The 22,847-nt window shown below is 53.1% G+C and overlaps 2 protein-coding genes across 2 annotated transcripts in view; both read left to right on the top strand.

The window, feature by feature from the left end:
• Positions 1–4,334: 4,334 nt before the first annotated feature.
• Positions 4,335–6,880, top strand: RHEBL1 (RHEB like 1; the record flags this gene model as incomplete). Its single annotated transcript, XM_082666543.1, has 8 exons — positions 4,335–4,449; positions 5,065–5,136; positions 5,468–5,535; positions 5,812–5,894; positions 5,984–6,040; positions 6,240–6,287; positions 6,550–6,631; positions 6,791–6,880. The coding sequence occupies exons 1-8, from the start codon at positions 4,398–4,400 to the stop codon at positions 6,878–6,880; spliced, it is 552 nt and encodes a 183-aa protein (XP_082522669.1). The 5' UTR covers positions 4,335–4,397.
• A 9,278-nt stretch (positions 6,881–16,158) lies between these two features.
• The window catches only part of KMT2D (lysine methyltransferase 2D), a gene marked incomplete at its 5' end in the record, with an annotated part of 33,670 nt that continues 26,981 nt past the window's right edge, over positions 16,159–22,847 (top strand). The window contains 12 exons of the mRNA XM_082666153.1: positions 16,159–16,313; positions 16,494–16,717; positions 16,832–16,941; positions 17,117–17,279; positions 17,619–17,784; positions 17,884–17,998; positions 18,145–18,302; positions 18,510–18,655; positions 18,793–20,169; positions 20,262–21,370; positions 21,844–21,954; positions 22,307–22,417. Coding sequence (XP_082522279.1) covers positions 16,159–16,313; positions 16,494–16,717; positions 16,832–16,941; positions 17,117–17,279; positions 17,619–17,784; positions 17,884–17,998; positions 18,145–18,302; positions 18,510–18,655; positions 18,793–20,169; positions 20,262–21,370; positions 21,844–21,954; positions 22,307–22,417 — 3,945 coding nt within the window. The remainder of the gene's footprint in view (positions 16,314–16,493; positions 16,718–16,831; positions 16,942–17,116; positions 17,280–17,618; positions 17,785–17,883; positions 17,999–18,144; positions 18,303–18,509; positions 18,656–18,792; positions 20,170–20,261; positions 21,371–21,843; positions 21,955–22,306; positions 22,418–22,847) is intronic.

The raw sequence follows: 22,847 nt of genomic DNA, 5'->3' as shown, positions 1-22,847 counted from the left end.
CTTCCCAGGCCAGGGCTCCAACCCGTGTCCCTTGCATTGACAGGGGGAGTCTTAACCACTGCGCCATCAGGGAAGTCCCTACCTCTGATCTTTACAAAGTACCCGTTTATGCCCTACCTTTTACGGTGACATATTTAACAAACAAATATCTTGGTCCCAAGATATGCAGGTCTTGTAGAGTGGCTCTGTAAAAATTTGTTCCTATTCTCTTTTACCTTTCTATACTATAGAGGGTGGAAAAGAAAATGCTAAAATTTCCAGGCTCTTTTGCAGGTAGAGATGGCCACATGATACAGTTCTGTTCAAGAAGACATAGGTGAAAATCTTCTGTGAGATCTTCTCATCCAGAAAAAACTACAAGAGAAAGCCCTTTGCCTTAGTCCTTTTGCCTTCTTCTTGATTGCAAACAAGAGAGTTAGAGGATGATTTAACAAAGAGATTATTTACAAAGGTGTGGGCAAGGTGTAGGGAAGCAAAAGGGATAGAACAACACCTCCGGGTTAGTATCAGAGAGGCTGTTATTACTGTAGGCCTGAAGGGTAAGGCAAGGGAATTACTGGAAACAGAACACTGAGAGCTGTCTGTGTTAGGGTTGGGGGAGTGCTTTGAGAGGTGCTGTGACCTTCAGTGTGGGAACAGAATTTCTCTTCCTTCCATTTGATCTTCTGTGAGTACTCCTCTTTGGCTGAACCCCCCTGGAATCCAAGGAGCAAGGTCTACCTCCTGGACACGGATCTGGGTGGAAAAGAGTAGAGAGTTAATGTGGAAAGATAAACAGCATAAAAGCCATCTATCAATATTATTTATCTTTATATCCTTAGTGTGCAAAACATGGTAAGACTGCCTGGTACAAAGTAGGAGATGAATGAACTTTTATTGAATTGAATCCAGTTCTCTGTTTTATCCTACAGTGCTTACAACCTAACCTGGAACTACCGCCAACCTCATTCAAGCCCAATAATCCAGCATAAAATTGCTGGTCTGCAAGGAACTTCCTTTACCCAGTAGAAAAGGTATTTGGGTTCCTTTCTGAGGCCAGATTAAGAAGTGGCTCTTTGGGGCTTCCCTGGTGGCGCAGTGGTTGAGAATCTGCCTGCTAATGCAGGGGACACGGGTTCGAGCCCTGGTCTGGGAGGATCCCACATGCCGCGGAGCAACTAGGCCTGTGAGCCACAACTACTGAGCCTGCGCGTCTGGAGCCTGTGCTCCGCAACGAGAGGCCGCGATAGTGAGAGGCCCGTGCGCCACGAAGAGTGGCCCCTGCTTGCCACAACTAGAGAAAGCCCTCGCACAGAAACAAAGACCCAACACAGCAAAAATAAATAAACAAATTAATAAACTCCTACCCCCAACATCTAAAAAAAAAAAAGAAGTGGCTCTTTGGGGACTTCACTGGTGGCACAGTGATTAAGAATCTACCTGCCAATGCAGGGGACATGGGTTCGAGCCCTGGTCTGGGAAGATCCCCCGTGCCGCGGAGCAAATAAGTGTGTGAGCCACAACTACTGAGCCTGCGCTCTAGAGCCCGTGTTCCACAACTACTGAGCCTGTGAGCCACAACTACTGAAGCCCGTGTGCCTAGAGCCTGGCTCTGCAGCAAGAGAAGCCTCCGCAATTAGAAGCCCACGCACCAAGGAAGAGTAGCCCCAGCTTGCCGCAACTAGAGAAAGCCTGCGTGCAGCAAGGAAGACCCAATGCAGCCAAAAATAAATAAATAAATAAAAATTTTTTAAAAAGGTGGCTCTTTGAAACAACTTTTGTAGATCTGGACATTTTTAAATAATTAATTTTATTTTGGCTGTGTTGGGTCTTCGCTGCTGTGCGTGGGCTTTCTCTAGCTGCGAGGAGCAGGGGCTACTCTTTGTTGTCGTGCGCAGGCTTCTCACTATGGTGGCTTCTCTTGTTGTGGAGCATGGGCTCTAAGCGCGTGGGCTTCAGTAGTTGTGGCACGTGGGCTCAGTAGTTGTGGCTCATGGGCTCTAGAGCGCAGGCTCAGTAGTTGTGGCGCCCGGGCTTAGTTGCTCTACAGCATGTGGGATCTTCCTGGACCAGGGCTCCAACCTGTGTCCCCTGCAATGGCAGGCAGATTCTCAACCACTGCGCCACCAGGGAAGCCCCAATCTGGACATTTTAAAGCATGAGATGGTTCTATAGTTTTATAAAGCCTGCCCTCTAATCCAGTCTAACTCCTACACACCCACCTCATCAGGGCCTTGCAAAAGAAACAACTTCTGTGTGCTACCTGTATGACTCTCAGTTTCTATAACTGAGAGAACAGTGATAATAGCTACCCATTACTCAAGTCTCAGGCACAAATGTTACCTCCTCAGCTTCCTAGGATGTCATATAAAAAAAGAGGAGTAACACCCCAGGTTACTCTCAGTAGGTTAGCCCACTCATGTCTTGTTTATTTTTTCTCATTGCAGTAATTACTTTTTTCTTTCTTTCTCTCTCTCTTTCGCTACTTTGGGTCTTAGTTGCAGCATGCAGGATCTTCATTGCGGCACATGGGGTCTTTTTTAGTTGCGGCATGAGGGATCTAGTTCCCTGACCAGGGATCAAACTGGGGCCCCCTGCATTGGGAGCATGGAGTCTTAACCACTGGACCACCACGGAGGTCCCTGCAGTTATTACTTTTTAACTGTAACTCATTTATTGTTTGCTTGTAGATTGTTGGTCTTCTCCCCCAAAATACTTGCTCCTTGTAAGCAAAGACCTTGTCCCTGTTGTTCGTGGCTCTATTTTAAGCACCTGGAAGGGTGCCTGGTACACGGTGGTTGTGCGATAAATATTTGTTCATGAATGAATGAATAATGCAAATTAACAACCTCAGGCTGTGGAGAATATTAAATGAGATGACAATGAAATACACCTGGCACAAAGTAGCACTCTAAATCTAGGTTCCTTTCCTCTTTATCCTCCCTCACCTCCTGTATCCAATCCTTCAGCAAGCAAGCCAGCTTAACCTCAGCCTCAAAACATACACTGAATTCTCAGCTTCATTCATCTCTACTACTCTAGTCAAGCCACCCTCACCTCTCACCTGGACTACAAGTAACAGTCTCCTAGCTGATGTTCCTGCTTGCTCCACTTGCTCCTGTTTCTCTCAAACCCCAATCCATTCTCTACAGCCAGGGAGATCTTTTAGAAACACAATTCAGATCATGTCATGACCCAACGTACTTAGTAACATAATCAATAGCTTTCTAGGTACTTAGAATTAGTCCAAACTACTCTACATAGCCTGGCCCCTGCCATCCTCTTAGATTTCATCTGCTTTAGGCTAACTGGCTTTCTCTCTCTCTCTTTTCTGGATTTTAACAAATTTATTTCCACCCTAGCGCCATAGCACTGATGGATTCTTCTGTCTGAATCTTTTGCTAGCTGGCTCCTTACTGTCATTCAGACTTCAGCTTAAATGGGGCTTCTTTTGAAAGGAAGTGTCACTGATCTAAACTGGTTATTTCTTCTCACACTGCTCTATATAGCACTTAATACTATCTAACGCTTACTTGTTTAAGTTTGTTTCTTCCCAACTAGGTTTTAAGCTTTGTGAGGTCCGAGACCTCACCTGTCATGTTCTTCGCTCTATCGTCAAAGCTAGAGAAATGCCTAAAACATATAGTATACACTTATTAAATATTTGTTGAATAAATAAAACACTGTGATAATGATGACAGCTAAACCTCAGAGGACTTGGCCACAAATTCTAACAATTTTCCCAGGAATAAGTTTTGCAGTTCCGAAGTTAAATCCTGGAAGACTGGAAACCCGACAATAAAATATCTGGGGCTGAAGTCTGGGGGAATCGGAGGGAATATATTGCAACTTTGGCCTTTTTTAACCTACCCAAGGACGCCGGAGACCTTGCAAAAGGGAGGCCTAGAATCTTTTGACCAGAAAATCCAGCCCAGCCACAACGGATATTATCCATCCATGATTCTTTGCAGCCGCTTTTACTAGGTTGCAAAGGCGCAAACACCTCTAGGACCCCGGGTTCCTTTCTGTTTCTTTATGAATGAACCGGGTCTAGTCTGCGCACGCGCAGCTCCTGGTTCTCCCGCTCCACGTGAGGCCCGCCCTTTGCTTCTGCCAACGGCTCCGCCCCTATCCTTTCTAGTGGACCAATGGCGAGCGGCCTGGGGGGCGGAGCCCTGAGCGGCGCGGCAGTGTAGTTCCCCGGTCGCCCGGCTCCCTCGCCTTAGTCTTGCTGTGTTGTGATCACGTGGCCAGCTCCGGGCGCGGCGCTTGTTTTGGTTTCCCTCTATCTTGCCCCTGGCAGCTTCAGGGTGAGCGGCTTTCCTGTGCCGGTTGCTACACCTGCCTGCACTCGACTTTCTCTTCTTGGGGCTCTCTCAGCCCCAAGTTCTGCAAGCCCCTCGGGGCCGGTTCCTGCCATGCCGTTAGTTCGCTACAGGAAGGTGGTCATCCTCGGATACCGCTCCGTAGGTGAGTCTCGGTCTTGGGCAGAGCACGGATGCACCGCGGCTTTTTGGCCAGAGGAGGCGCACTGCCGCGGGTACGCGACCCAGGGAGAAATGGTGGCATCCTTAGAACCAGCTTGTAGAGCGAGGATTGAAAGGTTGGAGTTGAAAAGGCTGGGGTGGTGGTAGTGTAGAAGGCTGCAGGAAGCTGGAGCATGTAAGAGTTAACGTGGGCTTTACTGCTGGATCACCGCGGTGGTCCTCAGCGTTACTCTGGGGGGTGGAGGTGGGGTTAGGATTTGATGGCGGGGGCGCGGTCTGGGTGGGGCAAGTCTCAGGTGCCCGGTGCAGGACTGACTGGGTCCTAAGGAATCCCGGATCTTCCCAGGGGTGGGGTGGGGTGGGGAAAGGCGGCGGGAAAGGCTTCCTGCGGCGCTACTGTATGCATCCGGTGGCCAAGGTGCAGCGACCCAGGGCGAAAAGAGGGTGAAGGTAGCCTAAGGGGAAGCATTGCATGGGGCATTCCCAGGCTAGGATGCTAATTTGGGGTCCCCTTTAGTCCAGGGCCACACAGCCCGAAAGGACAGAGGATGTGAATATGGATGGGTGATTTGGATAAAATTACCTCTGCTTCCCACAGGGAAGACATCTTTAGCACATCAATTTGTGGAGGGCGAGTTCCTGGAAGGCTATGATCCTACTGTGGAGAATAGTGAGTAGACTTCTCCCCTAGGGATTGGGTAGGGAAGGCTTGGGTGCCCCATCCAAGTCCATAGTTTGGGATTTTCCTGGTGCCAGAGGGATGATTTAATTAGACATTAAATCTAATCTCCTCTAGCAATCCTGTTCTGAGTGGAGCTAGAGTGTGGATTTTCCAAGATACTGAGTCCAGGATGGTGTATATGTAGACAATAAGAAGCCTAACATTGTCTCTCCAGGTTCCTGGAGAGCTCTCTAGACCTGGCCCATCTATGTCAATATATAGGGGCACAGATTGCTAGTCCTACAAGGCACCTCACAGTCAAGTTTTCTTTTCTTTTCAGCTTACAGCAAGATAGTGACTCTTGGCAAAGATGAGTTTCACCTACACCTGGTGGACACAGCAGGGCAGGTACCAGTTTGGGGTAGGGTATCTAAATGTGGCAGTTCAGTCCTGGGAGATGAAGTCTGGTAGCCTCTGAGGCTCATCTGTAAAGCAGGATTAAAAGAAAAGCATTTTAGCAGCATTTCAGTGTGCAGCGCTGATTGGAGCTACTCTGTTAATACTTGTTGAACAGAAGTGACTGGAGTAGGGAGTGCCACAGGGAGGGTCCCCAGGATACAGCCCACCAACCTTGGCTATCTGAGTGCTGTGGATCTAGGTATTGATGTTTCTATTTCTTGTCAGGATGAGTACAGCATTCTGCCCTATTCATTCATCATTGGGGTCCATGGTTATGTGCTTGTGTATTCTGTCACCTCTCTGCATAGGTAAGTGACCAAGGTTGTGAGTGGGAGACTTGGGAGGATCTGAGGGCTGTCCCAGAATAAAGTTATAGATTCATTTCTTGTGTTTAAAGTTTCCAAGTCATTGAGAGTCTGTACCAAAAGCTACATGAAGGCCACGGGAAAACCCGGTATGTGGCTCTGGGGGATAAAGACATAGTGTGGACCCGAGGGGAGAGGGAGGACAGGGGCGTATTGATCCAAATTAAGGAGAAAGTCAGGACATAGATCCTGTCTGGTTTGATGGGGAGTTGTCCAGCTCTGATTTGAAGGAGGTTGGGGTCCATGGGGAACAGAGGGGCTCCTGTAGTAACTGCTGTTTCCTCCCAGGCTGCCAGTGGTGCTGGTGGGGAACAAGGCAGATCTCTCACCAGACAGGTATGGAAATCTCTGTAGCTTAAGGCGAAGGAAAGTGAGCTGGACTAGGAATGCGCCAGGGTCTTGTCGTGGCTCTGCCACTGATTCGAACCAGTCATTTTACCTCTTCATTTCTAACTTGAAGGGTAAGACAAAACAACCCTTCTATTTCAAAAACTATCATTTCATATTTCAAGTCTCAGTCCTAGGCTCCTGTAAAGATTTTGCAGAGAACATGGGGCCATTGCTGTCCTTCATTTTCATGTCCCAAATTTGCTTCTAGGGAGGTCCAGGCTGTTGAGGGGAAGAAGCTGGCAGAGTCCTGGGGTGCGACATTTATGGAGTCATCTGCTCGAGATAAGCAGGTGCTGGGCCTGAAGATTAGGAAGGTGGTGGCGGTAGCAGTGTTATGGCACTGCTTGGTGGTGGGGATGGTGGGGGAATGGGGTGTTCACCTCAGAGTTGGGTGGTATTGGCAGTGAACTAAACGATTTTTTTTTGCCCTGAATCCTTATCCCTTGCAGCTGACTCAAGGCATCTTCACCAAAGTCATCCAGGAGATTGCTCGGGTAGAGAATTCATATGGGCAAGAGCGCCGCTGCCATCTCATGTGAGCCCTTGAGCATGGGGTAGCTGCCTTGATTCTGCCCCTGGCACTTGCCAGGCTCCAGTGGGGGCTTGGGGGGGGCAGGCCCTCAGGACTTCACGGGTTTGTTCGGTTGCCAGCTGTGTCCCTTGCCCTCTGGGCACACAGTGTGGTACCCTCATGTTTGCACACTTACCTGGGCTCCAGTGGCCTGGTTGTCGATGTTTACAAAGAGGCAAGGATGTCTCATGGGCACTGTCCTCTAGCTCTGTTTTTGCTAAATAAATGAATTGTTATAACCTATGGAGTTGGGATATGAGTCCTGGGCATTGTTTATTCAGGACCCAGTCTCCTATGTAGGTTTTGGGTGTCGGCTGGGTGAGGGGAGCTGGGGACTCCTGAAGTGGAGACGGCTTCCTGGAGTGACAATGTATATATGCAAATAAACTGATTAATCTTTTTGTAGTTGGCTTCTCTGTATCTGGGGAGAGCTCAGGGCCTATGTCTCCTTTTCTAAGGAGTGATGACCATGGCCTTTGGTAGAGAATCTTTCCTCCTACCTTGTTCCTATTCCTTACCCCTCACTCAGTCAGGACCATTACCCTAAGACTTACAACTTATCTTTCCCACCTTTCTTTTCGACTCTTCTCCTATACAGGTAACCTATTGACTGCCACTCCCATCCAAATTTGTAGGCTCTCACAATCCCCTTAACTACAGAAACACCACCCTCTAGTGGCCGGCTGCCACATGCTGACATAGCTTCCCTTGCGGGGCCTTGGCATTTGCTGGAACTCAGAGAGGATAGGGTTTGGGTGGAGGAAGAAAGACCCTTGTTCCTAATGATGTAAGAATTGTGAAGTAGTGTGAAGGCAGGGACTAAAGTGTTATGATGATTTCAGCTTTGAATAAGAGTTGAATAAAGTAAGAAATAATGCCCCTGCTCAATCCCCACTCCCCGCTCTCCATCTCCTCAAGTGCCTTTCATTAAAATGGATGTTCTTTGCTCCTTTCATACCTTTCACACCTTTGGAGTTGTGCTGCCTTTTTTGGTTTCAAAGGCTATTGCTTCTGCTCTTTCTTATTGACCGGCCAGCTCGGTAGGAGGATGGGTTTGGCTAGGAAAATTTGGTCCTACCTGCCTCTACCCGCGACCCCTCCCCAGTAGCCCTAGGGCCTAACTGGCCTAATACCTCCTCCAAGGACTTATAAGGGTTACCTGAATGGTATCCTTCACAGGAAGGGCATAGAGTTCTCCTGCCAGCTGGGGATGCACTCCTGCCAACTCTGTCAATGCACTTAGTTGGGGAAAATGGACAAAATTTAGGTGTGATTTTTAGCTGTGACCTTGTTATTGCCTGGCTCCAGGCTAGTTGGGCTTACAGTTGGGGATGATGGTTTGTCATGCTGGTTTTCAAAAGTCCTGCCAGCTGCTTTTGCATCTCTGATCTAGAATCTAAAAAGAATTAAGGGCTGCAGGAAGGAGCATATTCCAAAGAGCAATCTCTCGGGGGCTTAGGAGTCTCTTTAGGGTTGTAAACACCCTCTCTCCCTACACTAAAATTAGGTCCTTTTATGCATCTGACTTGGAATTCTCAATAAGCGTACCTACACTCCTGCTGTTATTTCCATGAGGTCTGAGATAGAATAACAAATGTCTGAGGTTTTCTGGAAGTGTATCAAACAATCTCAAGGCCTGATAGTAGTAAAGAATAGTGGTTAATGGCTGGGTTAAAAGAGTAAAAGAGTTACTCTTCCACTTAGCTGTGTGACCTTGGGCAGACACTTAACCTCTCTGAACCTCTCTCAGTTTCTCATTTATGAAGTGTAGTTAAACCTTCCTCATAGGACTGATGTGAGAATTAAACTGAAGTGATTTATGAAATACTTAGCATAGGTCCTCATACATAATAAACCCTTAAGAAATAGTGGCTATTGTGTTATTTGAGGTCTTTCTGGTGAGGGTCTGCCTCTGGGTGCAGAGTAGGGAGAGGCCTTCTATTTTCCAACTTCTGACTCTTGGTGAACTTATTCCACTATAGCTGGGACAGGTGTGGGGTCAGTGCTGGACTTTTTTGCTGAAATAGACCTGAATGGTCAGTGAAGAGCATATGTCAGTGTGTGGCTAGCACAGGACATATCTGATCCCTCCTATGACTCTGGCCAGTAGGGATTTAGGTCTCCTGCACTGTCCAATATGAAAGCCGCAAGTCACATATTACTATTTAATTTAGTTTTAAAATCAACTAAAATTAAAAGTTCCTCAGTTGCACCACCTACATTTCAAAGTGCTCAATAGCTACATGTGGCTAAACCATATTAGATAGTGTGTAGTGCATTTCCATCATTGCAGAAAGTTCTATTGGGCAGCACTGTAAAAACCCTTTCCCACAAAACCAGCCCTGCACCTGATTTGCCTGCCTCTTTCTCCACATCTTAAAAAAAATAATAATAAAATAAATATATATGAATACACACACATATCCCAGGAAAAACATGGCCATTGTTTTGCATCATGCATGGCTCAACTTCTCACTTCATGTGGTTTGTTGAGCAATTTTACCTATTTCAGTCTCAATCTCTTCATCTGTAACATGGACATAATTACATGTAATTCATAACGAGGGTGAGTAATAACTAAGAATATATAAAGTATCTAGCACATTTGTTAATTTGTCTCCTCCTGTCCATCCCGTGGATAGAGTTAATGCAGAGAAGTCATTTCCAATCCCTTCTCATCCAGACTAATGGAGGGGGGGGGGGGTGTCTGTATACTGGGATCTTGTCCAGAATAACAGTACTCCGGCCAGGTAGCAGCAAGGCTACAAGTTACATGCTCTCTAAAAAGGGGTTACATGTTTACTAAGAAGGGGGACACAGGCCCTGAAGATTAGGAAAGAAGGACTGGGTCTGGGGGTGGGAGCACCCGGCAAAGGAGGGGAAACTCTACATTTATGTTTTGATGGGGGAGGTGATTGTGGGGGCACTAACAGTCCTCTTTCCTCTCGAGGGGATTTGAGAGTCAGAAGGAACGACTAGGGACTCGTTCCGTTTTTCTTCAGGCCCCCGAACGTGGCAGGAACCCACCCTTTGCAGCGCCAGGCGCCGTGCCTCACTTTCTCCATTTGCGGACTCCAGTTCCCAGGATGCAGAGCAGCGGCCAACCTCCTGGCTCTTCTTCCATCCCCCTCCCGGGAAAGATTGCTCCTGGTCAAGGAAAGGGGCAGCTGGAGTTTCAGGGGCCGATAACTCCAGGGAAACGGAATTAGAAAGTGCACGGAGTCCTAGTTCTACTAGCCGGGCGGTAAAGGAGGCAGTTCTAGGGCCGGGGCGAAGAGGAAGGGGGCTTCTTTCCCACGTGTCTGCACAGCGGCTGGCCCGGCGCAGTCGGGGTTAACCCGTGGCGGAGGGATCCCTTAGCGTGTGCGTAGAACTGCAGAGTCACAGCCTTTCCTCCGAGAGGGCCGGATCCCTCCGCCGCTCCGCTCCAACACAAAATAGGGCCGCGTCTTCTCCTTTCTCCCCCTTCTGGAGTGGGGTTCACCAGGCAAAAGGGCCACCCGGATCTCGCGCCGGAGGCTTCCTGAATCTCCACGACCATTGCCGAGATCTCGGGCCAGGAAATAGCCCCTTCGCAGGAACCACCCTACCGGCCGAACAGGAGGCGGAGGGGGGGGAGGCGGAGCGGCGCCGCGCTGCACTACTTTCCTCTCCGGTTGCAAATGGCTGCCTCGTTCCCCACTTTCCGCTCAGTTTCCTGACCCCCCGGCGCCGGGAGCCGGGGTTGGGCCATGCACCTCTAGGCCCCCCGCGATCGCAGCCAGCCGGGGGTCGAGGGGGTGCCGCCGATCAGAGCCGGCCAGGCCGGGGGCGGGGCAGCTCCCGAGGCCAGAGGGGAAGGGAGGCGAGCGCAGGGCCCGGAGCGGCCGGAGGGGAGCGGGCAGAGGGCTCGCACCGCCCGCCCCTTCCTCTTCCTCGCCCACCTACCCTCCTCCCTTCCCCGGGGGGAGCAGAAGGTGGGGGGCTCGAAGCCGCCGAGGGCGAGCGCTCGGGGTCGAGGAGCCCGGCGCTGGGGTGTGTGTCAGGTTCAGCTCCGCGGCCCCGCCGGCTCCGTGTCGCCGTAGCTCGCGCGGCCCCGGGGCGCCGGCCCGAGCGGGGAGAGGGGCTCGGCGCTCCTGCGAGGGTCTCACGTTCCATCCGGGCCCGGCGCGGGGCGGCGCGGCATTCCTTCCGGGCTGCTGGGGAGGCGCCTCGACGTTCCATCTGGAGAGCCTCGACGTTCCGCCCGAGCCCGGTGCGGGCGGCCGGGGCGCTGGCCCAGCCCTAGGACTGAGAGGCCGCCCGGCGACGCGGATGCGGATCCTGCTCGCCCAAGATCAAAGCCACCGGTGCTCTCTTTGTGTCCGCTCGGGATTCGCCGCCCAGGGGCTGTCCATGGAAACCTAAACTGCTGGAACCCGAGGCAGAGAACCCTTCTTTGGCTTCTTGCTTTTTTGGGGCGGGGGAGGGTGGCCACTCCGACCTGGATTTACCGTTCTTGGCCCCCCTAAGCCCCCCCGTGCGGGGGGCGGCTGTGATCGCTCTGGCGGTTGGAGGTCGGGGAGCGGCCCGGGCTCTGGCCATGTTCTCGGATGAGGATTTCTGGATCGCCCTGTGAAGAGGTGAGTGAAGTCCGCCCGGCCAGGGCCCAGAAAGGGTTGGACTGGGGGCATAGCCAGATGGACTATCTTGGCCGGAGCTGGCCTGTAGGTTGGAGAAAGGGGTGCCAGAGCTGAAGAGGGTTCCTTTGGCAGGGTCTGTCAAGGGAACCCGAGCCAGTCGCCAGAGCACAACCGAGGCCTGGTGTCCTGGGGTGTGCCTCTTTAAAGACTGGGGGGTTCAGGGAACCACGGGAGTTTGGGAACCTGGCCAGAAAGCCTCTCTGCCTGTTTATTTTTGTGTTGGGGGGAGCTCTACCAAACTAGGACCCAAGCCCTGATGCCAGCACCAATCCCAGTCAGCTGCTTCTCCTTCAGGGTTCCTTGTGGGCCTTGGGAATAGAACAACTTGGGAGCGGGGGTAGGGTGGCACTGCCAGGTCCGATTTACTGCCAGGTTGGACTTTAAGGTTGCTCTTGCCCATCCGGGCACTCAGAGCAGTCTTTGGGAGACTCAGGGAGCCCTAGATCCTTCACTGGGCCTTATTTCACTGTGCAACGAGGAGAGTGTGTGGAAACTGACCATTGTGATGAAGGGGTGGCTGGGGCAAGAAGGAGGCGGGGCTGGGGGCAGCTGTGGCCTTGCTGTTCAACTTTCAACTACCCCTGCCTGGCAGAGTGACCCTAGCGAGGCCTAGTGCTGTCTTAGCCTGCTTTGCCTCCCCTCCTCTCCGGATGGACATAATCTCTAGGGGATTATAGAGGAGGCCGTTGAGATTTGCTCCCTGCGAATGTGGGCTGCAAAAAAATGGCTTTTGTCTCCCGCTTTCTCTGGGCCTGGTGTGGAGAGCTGGTTGCCCATAAGTCCCTGGCCGGTCTTGCAGGCCCCTCCCAGACCTCTCCAACCTTTTTAAATCAGGGAATGTTAACTGGTCCTCTGATCCTGTCCCAACTCTGCAGAATAGGGGGGCCTATATCTCTTTGGAGGAGAAGTGACCTGAGCAGAGCTGTGTCTGCTGAAGCCAATGTTTTCAGCCCTGGCAGGAGGTGTTGGGGAGAAGTGGTGTGTATGTGACTGCACGAAGGGTGCAGCGTGAGCCTCATGCCTCTGACCCTGGGCTGGGACAGCCCCTCTCACAGCTGTCATGCTGCCCAGCAGGGATTTGGCTGGTGTATTTTGCTCCCTCACTCTACTCCCTCCACCATATGAGGGCTAGACCTCTTTGAGCCTGGTCTTGGAAAGGAGAAAATAGGGATTTGCCCTTGAAAGATTTCTGGGTGGTAATCCTGAGGTGAGAGGTGGCACAGGGGTGCCGGAATGAGGCTAGCTGTCGCCCATGCTGTCTGCCCTTGCCTCCTGTGGAGGGCCTCTCCTGTTGTCTGTCCCTGAAGAACTTCCTTAGGAGATACCTCTCCTTATTAGCTGTGGCTGACCCTAGGATGACCCAGGGGGCAGTCCGGAGGGTCTACAGGGCCACTGTTGCCATTTGGATTCTTCCCTGGAGGGCCAACCCAAAATGGGGGTGGGGAGAGGTGTGGTTTGAGTCTCAGGCTGGGAACCAGGAAGTCCTGAGTCCTAGAGAAGAGCTGTTCACTCAAGGGCCTGCTTCAGCCTTTCACCTCTCCAAGCCTCCATTTCCCCTTTGGCTGGGAAAATGGAGTTAAAGCTCTTGGTCTGGGATGGAGGCAGGGAGGAAAGTGGGTTGAGATGAATCCCTGCTTTTTTCCTTGCTGTTCTGGGCCTCTTTGGCCTAGGATTAAGGGGACCCACCATGGTTTTACTCCCTAGATCTGTATTTCTCTGGGATCCCTAGTTCCCCTGAGGAAGCCTGGCCAGGCGTTACCCCAGTGTAGATCCAGGGGAAAAACCCTTGGTGTGGATGTGTGCTTTCTGGCTGTGAATGATGGGACAGGGGAACCTATGGTCTTTATTTGTTTAGATCTGTTTAAGGAGGGGCCTGACAACTGCTACTCAGCATTGGGATGCAGGCGCTAGACTGCAGGGTAGTGAAATAGGGCTTCTTGGAAGTGCCTCTAGATTCTTTTTCCTCAGCTTGGAGGACACTCAACCCTTTGCTTGTCTCTCATCTACCATGGTGCCATGAATGAGGCTGCCACTTTGGAGGATGTTGGTACTGATTCCCAAGGCTAGACGAAGGTGGTTTCTGTAGCTCCCTGAGCAGTGCCAGCATTACCAGCTTGAGAGGGCTGCGCTTGGGGGAGGGCGGAGGAATTTGTCCCTCTGGCCTTGTGTGAGGCAGTCCTCCTCCCACCCACTGCACTATCACTGTTGCTTTTCATTTCTTGATGTTTGTGGCTCCTTTAGCCTTAACTTTGAGAGCACAACAGTTGGAAGATCTTGGCGGCATTTAGTGGTAAGGTACAGCAAAAGTTGCACACATTTAGGAAGCTTTGAAGCCTTCCGGGTGTGGTCAGGCCTTGGATAACTGAATAGGAAGAGGAGCCTGGCTGGTGCCCTGACCTCCAACCCCTAATTCACGTAGGAGGCTTCTAGGCGGCCCCTTGAAGTTCCAGAGCAGCTTTTCTGTGGGCTGGCTAGATGACCACCCTGCTTTCCTTTCAGGTGTGATTGTGTGGGTGTGATTGTGTGGGTGATTGTGTGGGATGCTATTGTCCTGGGAACTCTTAGACAGGAGGTGGGAAGTGGGAAAGGGCACTGGATCCTCTCTTTACCTCTTTGGTAAAGAGGTGATCTGGGAATAGAGGTAACAGGTATCAGGTGATATTTCACTTTCCCAATCTAGTAGAATCTAATAGTGTGAGGGGAAAAAAGTAAAGTAAAATTTCCCTTCCTGTGACATGTTACATGAGGCCCACTGCCAGTGTCTGGAAATGGAGTGTTAGCTCAGGGAAAGAGGACTGATAATGTGGTTCTTAGGTAATTGATTTATGGATCCTGGGCACCTTTGAGGGTTCCCCACTGTCTCATCTGCCCCAGTCACTCAACCCCCAGTGGCTGACTGGGGTATTTGGTTTGGGAAGAGAGGCTTGTCCTTACTAAGGTTGGTGTGGTTCTTCTGGTTAAACAAGAGGAGTGGAGAAGGTGAGAGATACAGTTCTCAAACTTTTATTTAGAGTTTTGTTTTAGGGATTCCCCTCTACCTTCTGTAGGAAAACTATACTCTGTTTCTCTGCTTAAGCCCCTACCCTTCCCACTAATAGCTGTTTATACCTGTCCTTTTCTCCCTTCTTCTATAGGACCTCTTTCCTCTTCCTCAGCTCTGTAATTCTTATTCTTTACTTCTCTCTTTTTGGTACTGTGTTTAGTTTTATCTGAGGTTTGGGAAAATATACCCAAAGGTGTGGGTCTTGACCTTCTTAGGTATAACTTTAACGTGTTTCATTTGGCTCTGGGATAGGCAGGCATATCTTAGAAGAGGGGACCGTTACCCGCCACCCCCATAGTGTGTGTCGAAACCCTGCTTGACGGAAGAGGAAGGAAGCTACTTTGCTCTGTCCTGCCCCGTTTAGAACAGCTCCAAGTGGTGGTGTGCTTCCTGAGACTACAACTCCCAGCATGCCTAGCCTCAGGCCTGGCTACACATGCTCAGTAACTCTTAAGGCCCACTTCTGTTAACTACTAGGGACATCTGAGGAGGAAGGGCTGTTGGTGTTGCTAAGGGCAACGACCTCAGGCCTTCAGGCTGGATGAGATCCTGAGCTCAGTCATGGCAAGGGCCAGGGGGGTGGGCCTGGGTTGGATTTAGATGGGCAGTGGTGGAAATTGGGGAGTTTCTTCTGTTGTGATTGGGATGTTCTGGTTGAAACCAGTGGAGATGGGGGAGATCCATTCAGAGATAGGCTTTAGTTCCAGTAATGTGTTCTACGTCCTGCGAGACCCCAGGGAGAGGGACTTCGGCTGGACTCAGACTTCTTGTTATGACTGCCCCTGGGTTGGCACTGAAAGGCCTCTAGGATGGTAGCTGACTTAAGACCTGAGGAAAAAGTCCAAGGGATAGGGCCCACCAGAAGCCAAGAACTCAGTCGTGAGGCAAAGAGTGATACTGGATGTAGATTGTATGTGCTTCTAGTTGGATGCTGTTGTCCTGGGAACTCTTAGACAGGAGGTGGGAAGTGGGAAAGGGGACTGGATCCTCTCAGAATTCAGAGTAGGAGAAGATGGTATGTGTTTATCTGGGGAGGAGGTAGGCAGTGGGACAACGGTTGGGGAGAGGGACTTTCCTTGTCATTAGTGCAGGAATTTGTAGGTATGGCTTTGCTCTGATTTCTGTAGGGTCTAGATAACATTAGATGCCTTCTCCCTAGGATTTGGGGGAAAGTGTTTAGTGGGAAGACTTACTAGACAAATAGATATCTCTTGGGTCTGACAGGTCTCCCCGAGAGGGCCCTGCCCAGTCGGAGAGAGGGATGGACAGCCCGAAGCCGCCTGGTGAGGATAAAGATTCAGAACCAGCAGGTGAGTAGGGCGCATTCTGGGTTTGCCTGGCAGCTTTCTGTTCTACCCAGACAATCTTAGATTTCTGGTCCTAGCACAAGGACAGGAGTTAAGTCCATCTAATAGACAGGTAATTGAAGGACTTTGTTCTTTGGGACAAAAGTTGAAATGCCATCACTGTTATCCACCAAGGGTTTTGGATAATCTCATGGGTCTGATGAGTGGACTCGTGCTAAATAGAGGATAATGGCTGATGCACACTTCTCTGTCTGTTCATTCAGCTGATGGACCTGCAGCCTCCGAGGAGTCAGGTGCCACTGAGCCAGACCTTCCCAAACCACATGTGGGGGAGGGCTCTGTGCCCAGTTCTGGGGGTCCCAGGCTTCAGGAGCCTCCCCAGGACTGCAGGTAACTAGTTTGGGGAAATGAGGATGTAAGGACATACGAGGATTTGATTTGAGAGTCTGGGGCTTTCAAGGTGGAAAATTTAGGAAAATGAGCGGGAAGCATAGGTGTGCAAGTCATGGGGTTGTTTAGGGGTACCTGTGGGCAGGGACCAGCGTGGTGCTGATGCTTGTGTGTTCACAGTGGGGGTCCAATGCGGCGTTGTGCTCTCTGTAACTGCGGGGAGCCCAGTCTACATGGGCAGCGGGAGCTACGGCGCTTTGAGTTGCCATTTGACTGGCCCCGGTGTTCAGTGGTGTCCCCTGGGGGGAACCCAGGGCCCAGTGAGGCAGCGCTGCTCAGTGAGGACCTATCACAGATTGGTTTCCCTGAGGGCCTGACACCTGCCCACCTAGGAGAACCTGGAGGTAAGTGGAGGGAAGTGGGGTAGCTGACTTGGGCAGGAAACAGGGAAGGGGCTGAGTGGCCCTGAAGCAGTGATGACGTTCTTGTTAACTCTTTCCCCCTTTCCCCCTATGAAGGGTCCTGCTGGGCTCACCACTGGTGTGCTGCGTGGTCGGCAGGCGTGTGGGGGCAGGAGGGCCCAGAACTATGTGGTGTGGACAAGGCCATCTTCTCAGGGATCTCACAGGTGGGGCCGGGCCAGGGGATTGCGTAGGCCCAGGGCAGGGTGGGCAGGGCTGGTGGGCTTCCGAGAGTCAGGGTGGAATGAGAAGGGCAGGGGGCATACTGGGACAGAGGCAGTGCCTGACATGTTGCTCTGGAGAGAGCTGGCTAGCACTAAGGCTTTGTCTCCACCCTGGCAGCGCTGTTCCCACTGCACCAGACTCGGTGCCTCCATCCCTTGCCGCTCGCCTGGATGTCCACGCCTTTACCACTTCCCCTGTGCAACTGCCAGCGGTTCCTTCTTATCCATGAAAACACTGCAGCTGCTATGCCCGGAGCACAGTGAGGGGGCCACACATCTGGGTGAGAAGTCCTGCCCTTTGGACGGAGGGCAGATGAGGGTCCAAGGGTGCTGGGGGCTCCGTACCCTGCAGAGCACTCAGAAGTCTACAGTTACATACTGTCCGTCTGCCCCACTAAAATACGTGTGGCCTTTGTGAGTGCAGGGGCTTTGCCTGTCTCGTTTAGCATGGTGTCTGCAGTGCCTAGAGCAGTGCCTGGCATATATTAGGCAGACACTTAGTAACTTTTTGTTATTCGTTCATTCTGTGTCTGTGGAATGCCTGTTATGTAGACAGCACCGTGCCGAGTCCCGTAAGGAATCCATAGGTGACCCGTGTCCTCTGTCCCTTCCCACTGCAGAGGAGGCTCGCTGTGCCGTATGTGAGGGGCCAGGGGAATTGTGTGACTTGTTCTTCTGTACCAGCTGTGGGCATCACTATCACGGGGCCTGCCTGGACACTGCTCTGACTGCCCGCAAGCGTGCTGGCTGGCAGTGCCCTGAATGCAAAGTGTGCCAAGCTTGCAGGTAAGAGTGGGAGGGCAGGAGAGAACCTTAGGCGGGGCACAGGTTAAGGTTGAGAATGAGGGCAAGGAGGACCCTGTTATGTGCCCTGTGCCCCTGCAGGAAGCCTGGGAATGACTCTAAGATGTTGGTCTGTGAGACGTGTGACAAAGGATTCCATACCTTCTGCCTGGAACCGCCTATGGAGGAGCTGCCCGCTCACTCCTGGAAGTGCAAGGCGAGTGCCCCCTGATCCTCCTGCCTTACTCTCCCTAAGTCTGCCTCCTACAGCACCCCGAGTTTCTCTGTTGTGACGAGTCCCGTGTTCTCCTCCAGTCTCTGGCTGTCTGACAAGTGCCCGTTTTGCCCGTTCCCTTCCCCTAGGCATGCCGGGTATGCCGGGCCTGTGGGACAGGCTCAGCAGAGCTGAACCCCAACTCTGAGTGGTTTGAGAACTACTCACTCTGTCACCGCTGTCACAAAACCCAGGGAGGACAGCCTGTCAGTTCTGTTGCTGAGCAGCACCCCCCGGTCTGTAGCAGGTAAGTGGTGTGGACTGGCAGAGATCAGGCTGGGGGATCGGAAGGGCTGAGATTGGCAGGGCTCGTGTTAAAGCAAGCTGACGTTGAGAGGAGGGCCCTCAGGTGGGCAGTGCAATCCATAGCATTCGTGCCTCGCCCCAGTGTGCTCTCGTGAGGAGCCGATAGCTGATGAGAGCCATGGGGCCTGCTCCCCTGTACCCTCTGCAGATTCTCACCCCCAGAGCCTGGCGATACCCCCACTGATGAGCCCGATGCTCTGTACGTTGCATGCCAAGGGCAGCCAAAGGGTGGGCACGTGACCTCTATGCAACCCAAGGAACCGGGGCCCCTGCAATGTGAAGCCAAACCACTAGGTGAGTAGAGTGTGAGGGTCCCTCAAAGTAATCCCCTCTATCGTGTGGCGAGGGACGGTTTCTGCTTTGCCCCAGACCCTGTACTTTCTGTGGAGTGCAGCTGAACTAGGTAGGAACATAGTGTGTTATGTCTGCAGGTAGAGAAGGGGCCCAACTTGAGCCCCAGTTGGAGGCCTCCCTAAATGAGGAGATGCCACTGCTGCCCCCACCTGAGGAGTCGCCCCTGTCCCCACCACCTGAGGAATCACCCACATCCCCGCCACCTGAGGCATCGCGCCTGTCCCCACCGCCTGAGGACTCGCCCCTCTCTCCACCGCCTGAGGAGTCTCCTCTGTCTCCCCCACCTGAGGCATCACCTTTTTCTCCACTGGAGGAGTCACCCTTCTCTCCCCCAGAGGAGTCCCCCCCGTCTCCCCTGCTTGAGACACCCTTATCCCCACCGCCTGAAGCATCACCTCTGTCACCACCATTTGAGGAGTCTCCCCTGTCCCCCCCTCCGGAGGAACTGCCTACCTCCCCACCACCCGAAGCGTCGCGCCTGTTCCCACCACCTGAGGAGTCACCCATGTCCCCTCCACCTGAAGAGTCACCCACGTCTCCACCACCTGAGGCATCTTGTCTGTTCCCACCATTTGAAGAATCGCCCCTGTCCCCTCCACCAGAGGAGTCTCCTCTCTCCCCACCACCTGAGGCATCACGCCTGTCGCCACCACCTGAGGACTCACCCATGTCCCCGCCACCTGAAGACTCGCCTATGTCCCCCCCGCCTGAGGTATCACGCCTGTCTCCCCTGCCTGAGGTGTCACGCCTGTCCCCACCACCCGAGGAATCTCCTCTGTCCCCACCACCTGAGGAGTCTCCCACATCCCCGCCACCTGAGGCTTCACGCCTGTCCCCACCGCCTGAGGACTCACCTGCTTCCCCGCCACCGGAGGACTTGCTTATGTCCCTACCCCTGGAGGAGTCACCCCTATCGCCACTGCCTGAGGAACTGCGACTCTGCCCCCGGCCCGGGGAGCCACGCCCGTCCCCTGCGCCCCAGGAGCCGCGCCCGTCCCCTGCGCCCCAGGAGCCGCGCCCGTCCCCTGCGTCCGAGGAGCCGCGTCTGTCCCCTGCGCCCCAGGAGCCGCGCCCATCCCCTGCGTCCGAGGAGCCGCGTCTGTCCCCTGCACCTGAGGAGCTGCGTCTGTCCTCCCAGCCTGAGGAGCCGCGCCTGTCCCCTCGCCCTGAGGAGCTGTGCCTGTCCCCCGCACCCGAGGAGCCGCAGTTGTCCCCAGTGCCCGAGGAGCCGCGCCTGTCCCCTCGACCTGAAGAGCCCCCTGAGGAGCCAGGCCTATGCCCTGCACCTGAGGAATTGCCCTCGTTCCTCCCACCTGGGGAGCCACCCTTACCCCCTTTGCTTGGAGAGCCGGCCCTGTCTGAGCCTGGGGAGCCACCTCTGTCCCCTCTGCCTGAGGAGCTGCCGTTGTCCCCATCTGGGGAGCCATCTTTGTCACCTCAGCTGATGCCACCAGGTACGGGGATGTTAACCCTCTGACTCTGGGACAGTCTTAACTCTTTATGGCGCATCTAATCTAAGAGCCTCTCTTTTCTTCTTTCTCTCCAGATCCTCTTCCTCCTCCGCTCTCACCCATTATCACAGCTGTGGCCCCGCCGGCCCTGTCTCCTTTGGGAGAGTTAGAGTACCCCTTTGGTGCCAAAGGGGACAGTGACCCTGAGTCGCCATTGGCTGCCCCCATCCTAGAGACACCTATCAGCCCTCCACCAGAAGCTAACTGCACTGACCCTGAGCCTGTACCCCCTATGATCCTTCCCCCATCTCCAGGCTCCCCGGTAGGACCGGCCTCTCCCATGCTGATGGAGCCCCTTGCCCCTCGTTGTTCCCCACTCCTCCAGCATTCCCTGCCTCCCCCAAACTCCCCTCCTTCCCAGTGCTCTCCCCCTGCTCTGCCACTGTCTGTTCCTTCCCCACTGAGTCCCATGCAGAAGGCAGTGCAGGTCTCAGATGAGGCTGAGCCACATGAGATGGAGACTGAGAAAGCCCCAGAACCTGAGTGCCCAGCCTTGGAACCCAGCCCTACTAGTCCTCTCCCCTCTCCCATGGGGAACCTTTCCTGCCCTGCACCCAGCCCTGCCCCAGCCCTGGATGACTTCTCTGGCCTGGGGGAAGATACAGCCCCTCTGGATGGGACTGACACTCCTGGATCACATCCAGAGGCCGGACAGACCCCCGGCAGTTTGGCTAGTGAACTTAAGGGTTCCCCTGTGCTCCTGGACCCCGAGGAGCTGGCCCCTGTGACCCCTATGGAGGTCTATGGCCCAGAATGCAAGCAGGCAGGGCAGGGCTCGCCCTGCGAAGAGCAAGAGGAGCCACGTGCACCAGTGGCCCCCACCCCACCTACTCTCATCAAATCTGACATCGTTAATGAGATCTCCAATCTGAGCCAGGGCGATGCCAGTGCCAGTTTTCCTGGCTCAGAGCCCCTGCTGGGCTCTCCCGACCCCGAGGGGGGTGGCTCCTTGTCCATGGAGCTGGGGGCATCTACAGACGTTAGTCCAGCCCGAGATGAGGGCTCCCTGCGACTTTGTACGGATTCGCTGCCAGAGACTGATGACTCGCTGTTGTGTGATGCTGGGACAGCTATCGGAGGAGGCAAAGCGGAGGGGGACAAGGGGAGGCGGCGCAGCTCCCCCGCTCGTTCCCGCATCAAGCAGGTAAGGGGCTGTCCAGCCACTGGATGTGCTTGGTGTCATGCCACTGTCAGAGGTGTAGTCCTGTGTCACTGATACCTTCCTGCCTGGCTTATTGAATCCTGGACTGTCAGAGATCCTTGAGCGCACCTTCTTATTTTATCAAGGAGAATGCTGATACACAGGGGACGCGACTTGCCCAGGTTCATGGTAACTCAGCCATAGAATCGGGACTAGAAACTCGGGTCTCTCAGGCCAGTATTGTTTCTTGTGGTACCACGTTGACCACTCTTCTTGGAAGATGTGGAGTGGTTTGGACCAGAGTTACCTACCTGTTGCTATCTGAGAGCTTGGCTTTTTCCCTGGCCCTGACTGGGACTTTTGGGCCTTGTTACCTGCCATACTCTGTCCCTTCGTCTCTTCTCTTCCCTCCAAGCCTGTGGATGCAGCATATTAGCCCTCGACTTTTCCTGTAATCATCCCCTTTCCTCACTCAGGGTCGCAGCAGTAGTTTCCCAGGAAGACGCCGGCCACGTGGAGGAGCACATGGAGGACGCGGGAGAGGACGGGCCCGGCTAAAATCAACTACTTCTTCCATTGAGACTCTGGTAGTAAGGAGAGGCCTCCCATCCCCCAAACATGCTTCAGCTGGCCCCTTCAAGATTAAACACCCTTTAAATCTTGCCAGTCCCCTGCACGCTCACCTGCCTGCCTGCTAGCCTAGGGCCCGTCCAGCTATGTCTGTGCTCCTTCTGTGCTCTTGGCCCCCAGGCTTCTCTGAAATCTGATGTTGGGCTGAGGCCCAGTGTGGGAGCTGGGGTGTTCTTCTGCTTCTTAGTCCTGGCTCCTGGCTTTCATCTGAGCCAGGGGTTTATGCCGCCTTGCCCCAACACCAAAGAGGAAGCAGCTTAGCTGGGGCAGATTTAGCTGCCTCACTTTCCACAACTCTCTGCCTATAAGGTTGCTGATATCGATAGCTCTCCCAGCAAGGAGGAAGAAGATGATGATGATGACACCATGCAAAATACTGTGGTTCTCTTCTCCAACACAGACAAGTTTGTCCTAATGCAGGTACCATACTTGACTTTTGTAGTCCCATCTTCAGCAGTGAGACCTGGCAGCCTGAACAGTTGGATATGTGTGTTTCGGTGGGAGGGTAAATGGGGAGAACCAGGGACCTACTCCTGGCATTCCAGAGAATGAGCTTGACACTGAGCTAGCAGCTGGGAATGTAGCAGTGAAAAAGGCAGAAATGGTTTCTGCCCTGTTGAAGCTTAGAGTCTAGGGAACACGAGTAATCTCGAAGCTGTAGAATTTTGTCGCATGTATTACTGTCTCGTCCTGACCAGTCTTTACCCATCTTATCTTTCACTTCTCCTTAGCGTTACCCATGTCAGGCTGTATCATTTCAAATTACCTGATCAGATGGGCAAGGCATGCTAGGAAGGAACGGGGTCCCGTGATGGCTCACCGTGTCCTAGTGCTGGGGATAGGCTTCTGG

This window comes from Grampus griseus (assembly GCF_964374135.1).
Source record: "Grampus griseus genome assembly, chromosome: 11".
NCBI lineage: Eukaryota > Metazoa > Chordata > Mammalia > Artiodactyla > Delphinidae > Grampus > Grampus griseus.
Note: the sequence above shows the minus strand (reverse complement) of the source record. Positions and strands in the feature narration are given on the sequence as shown.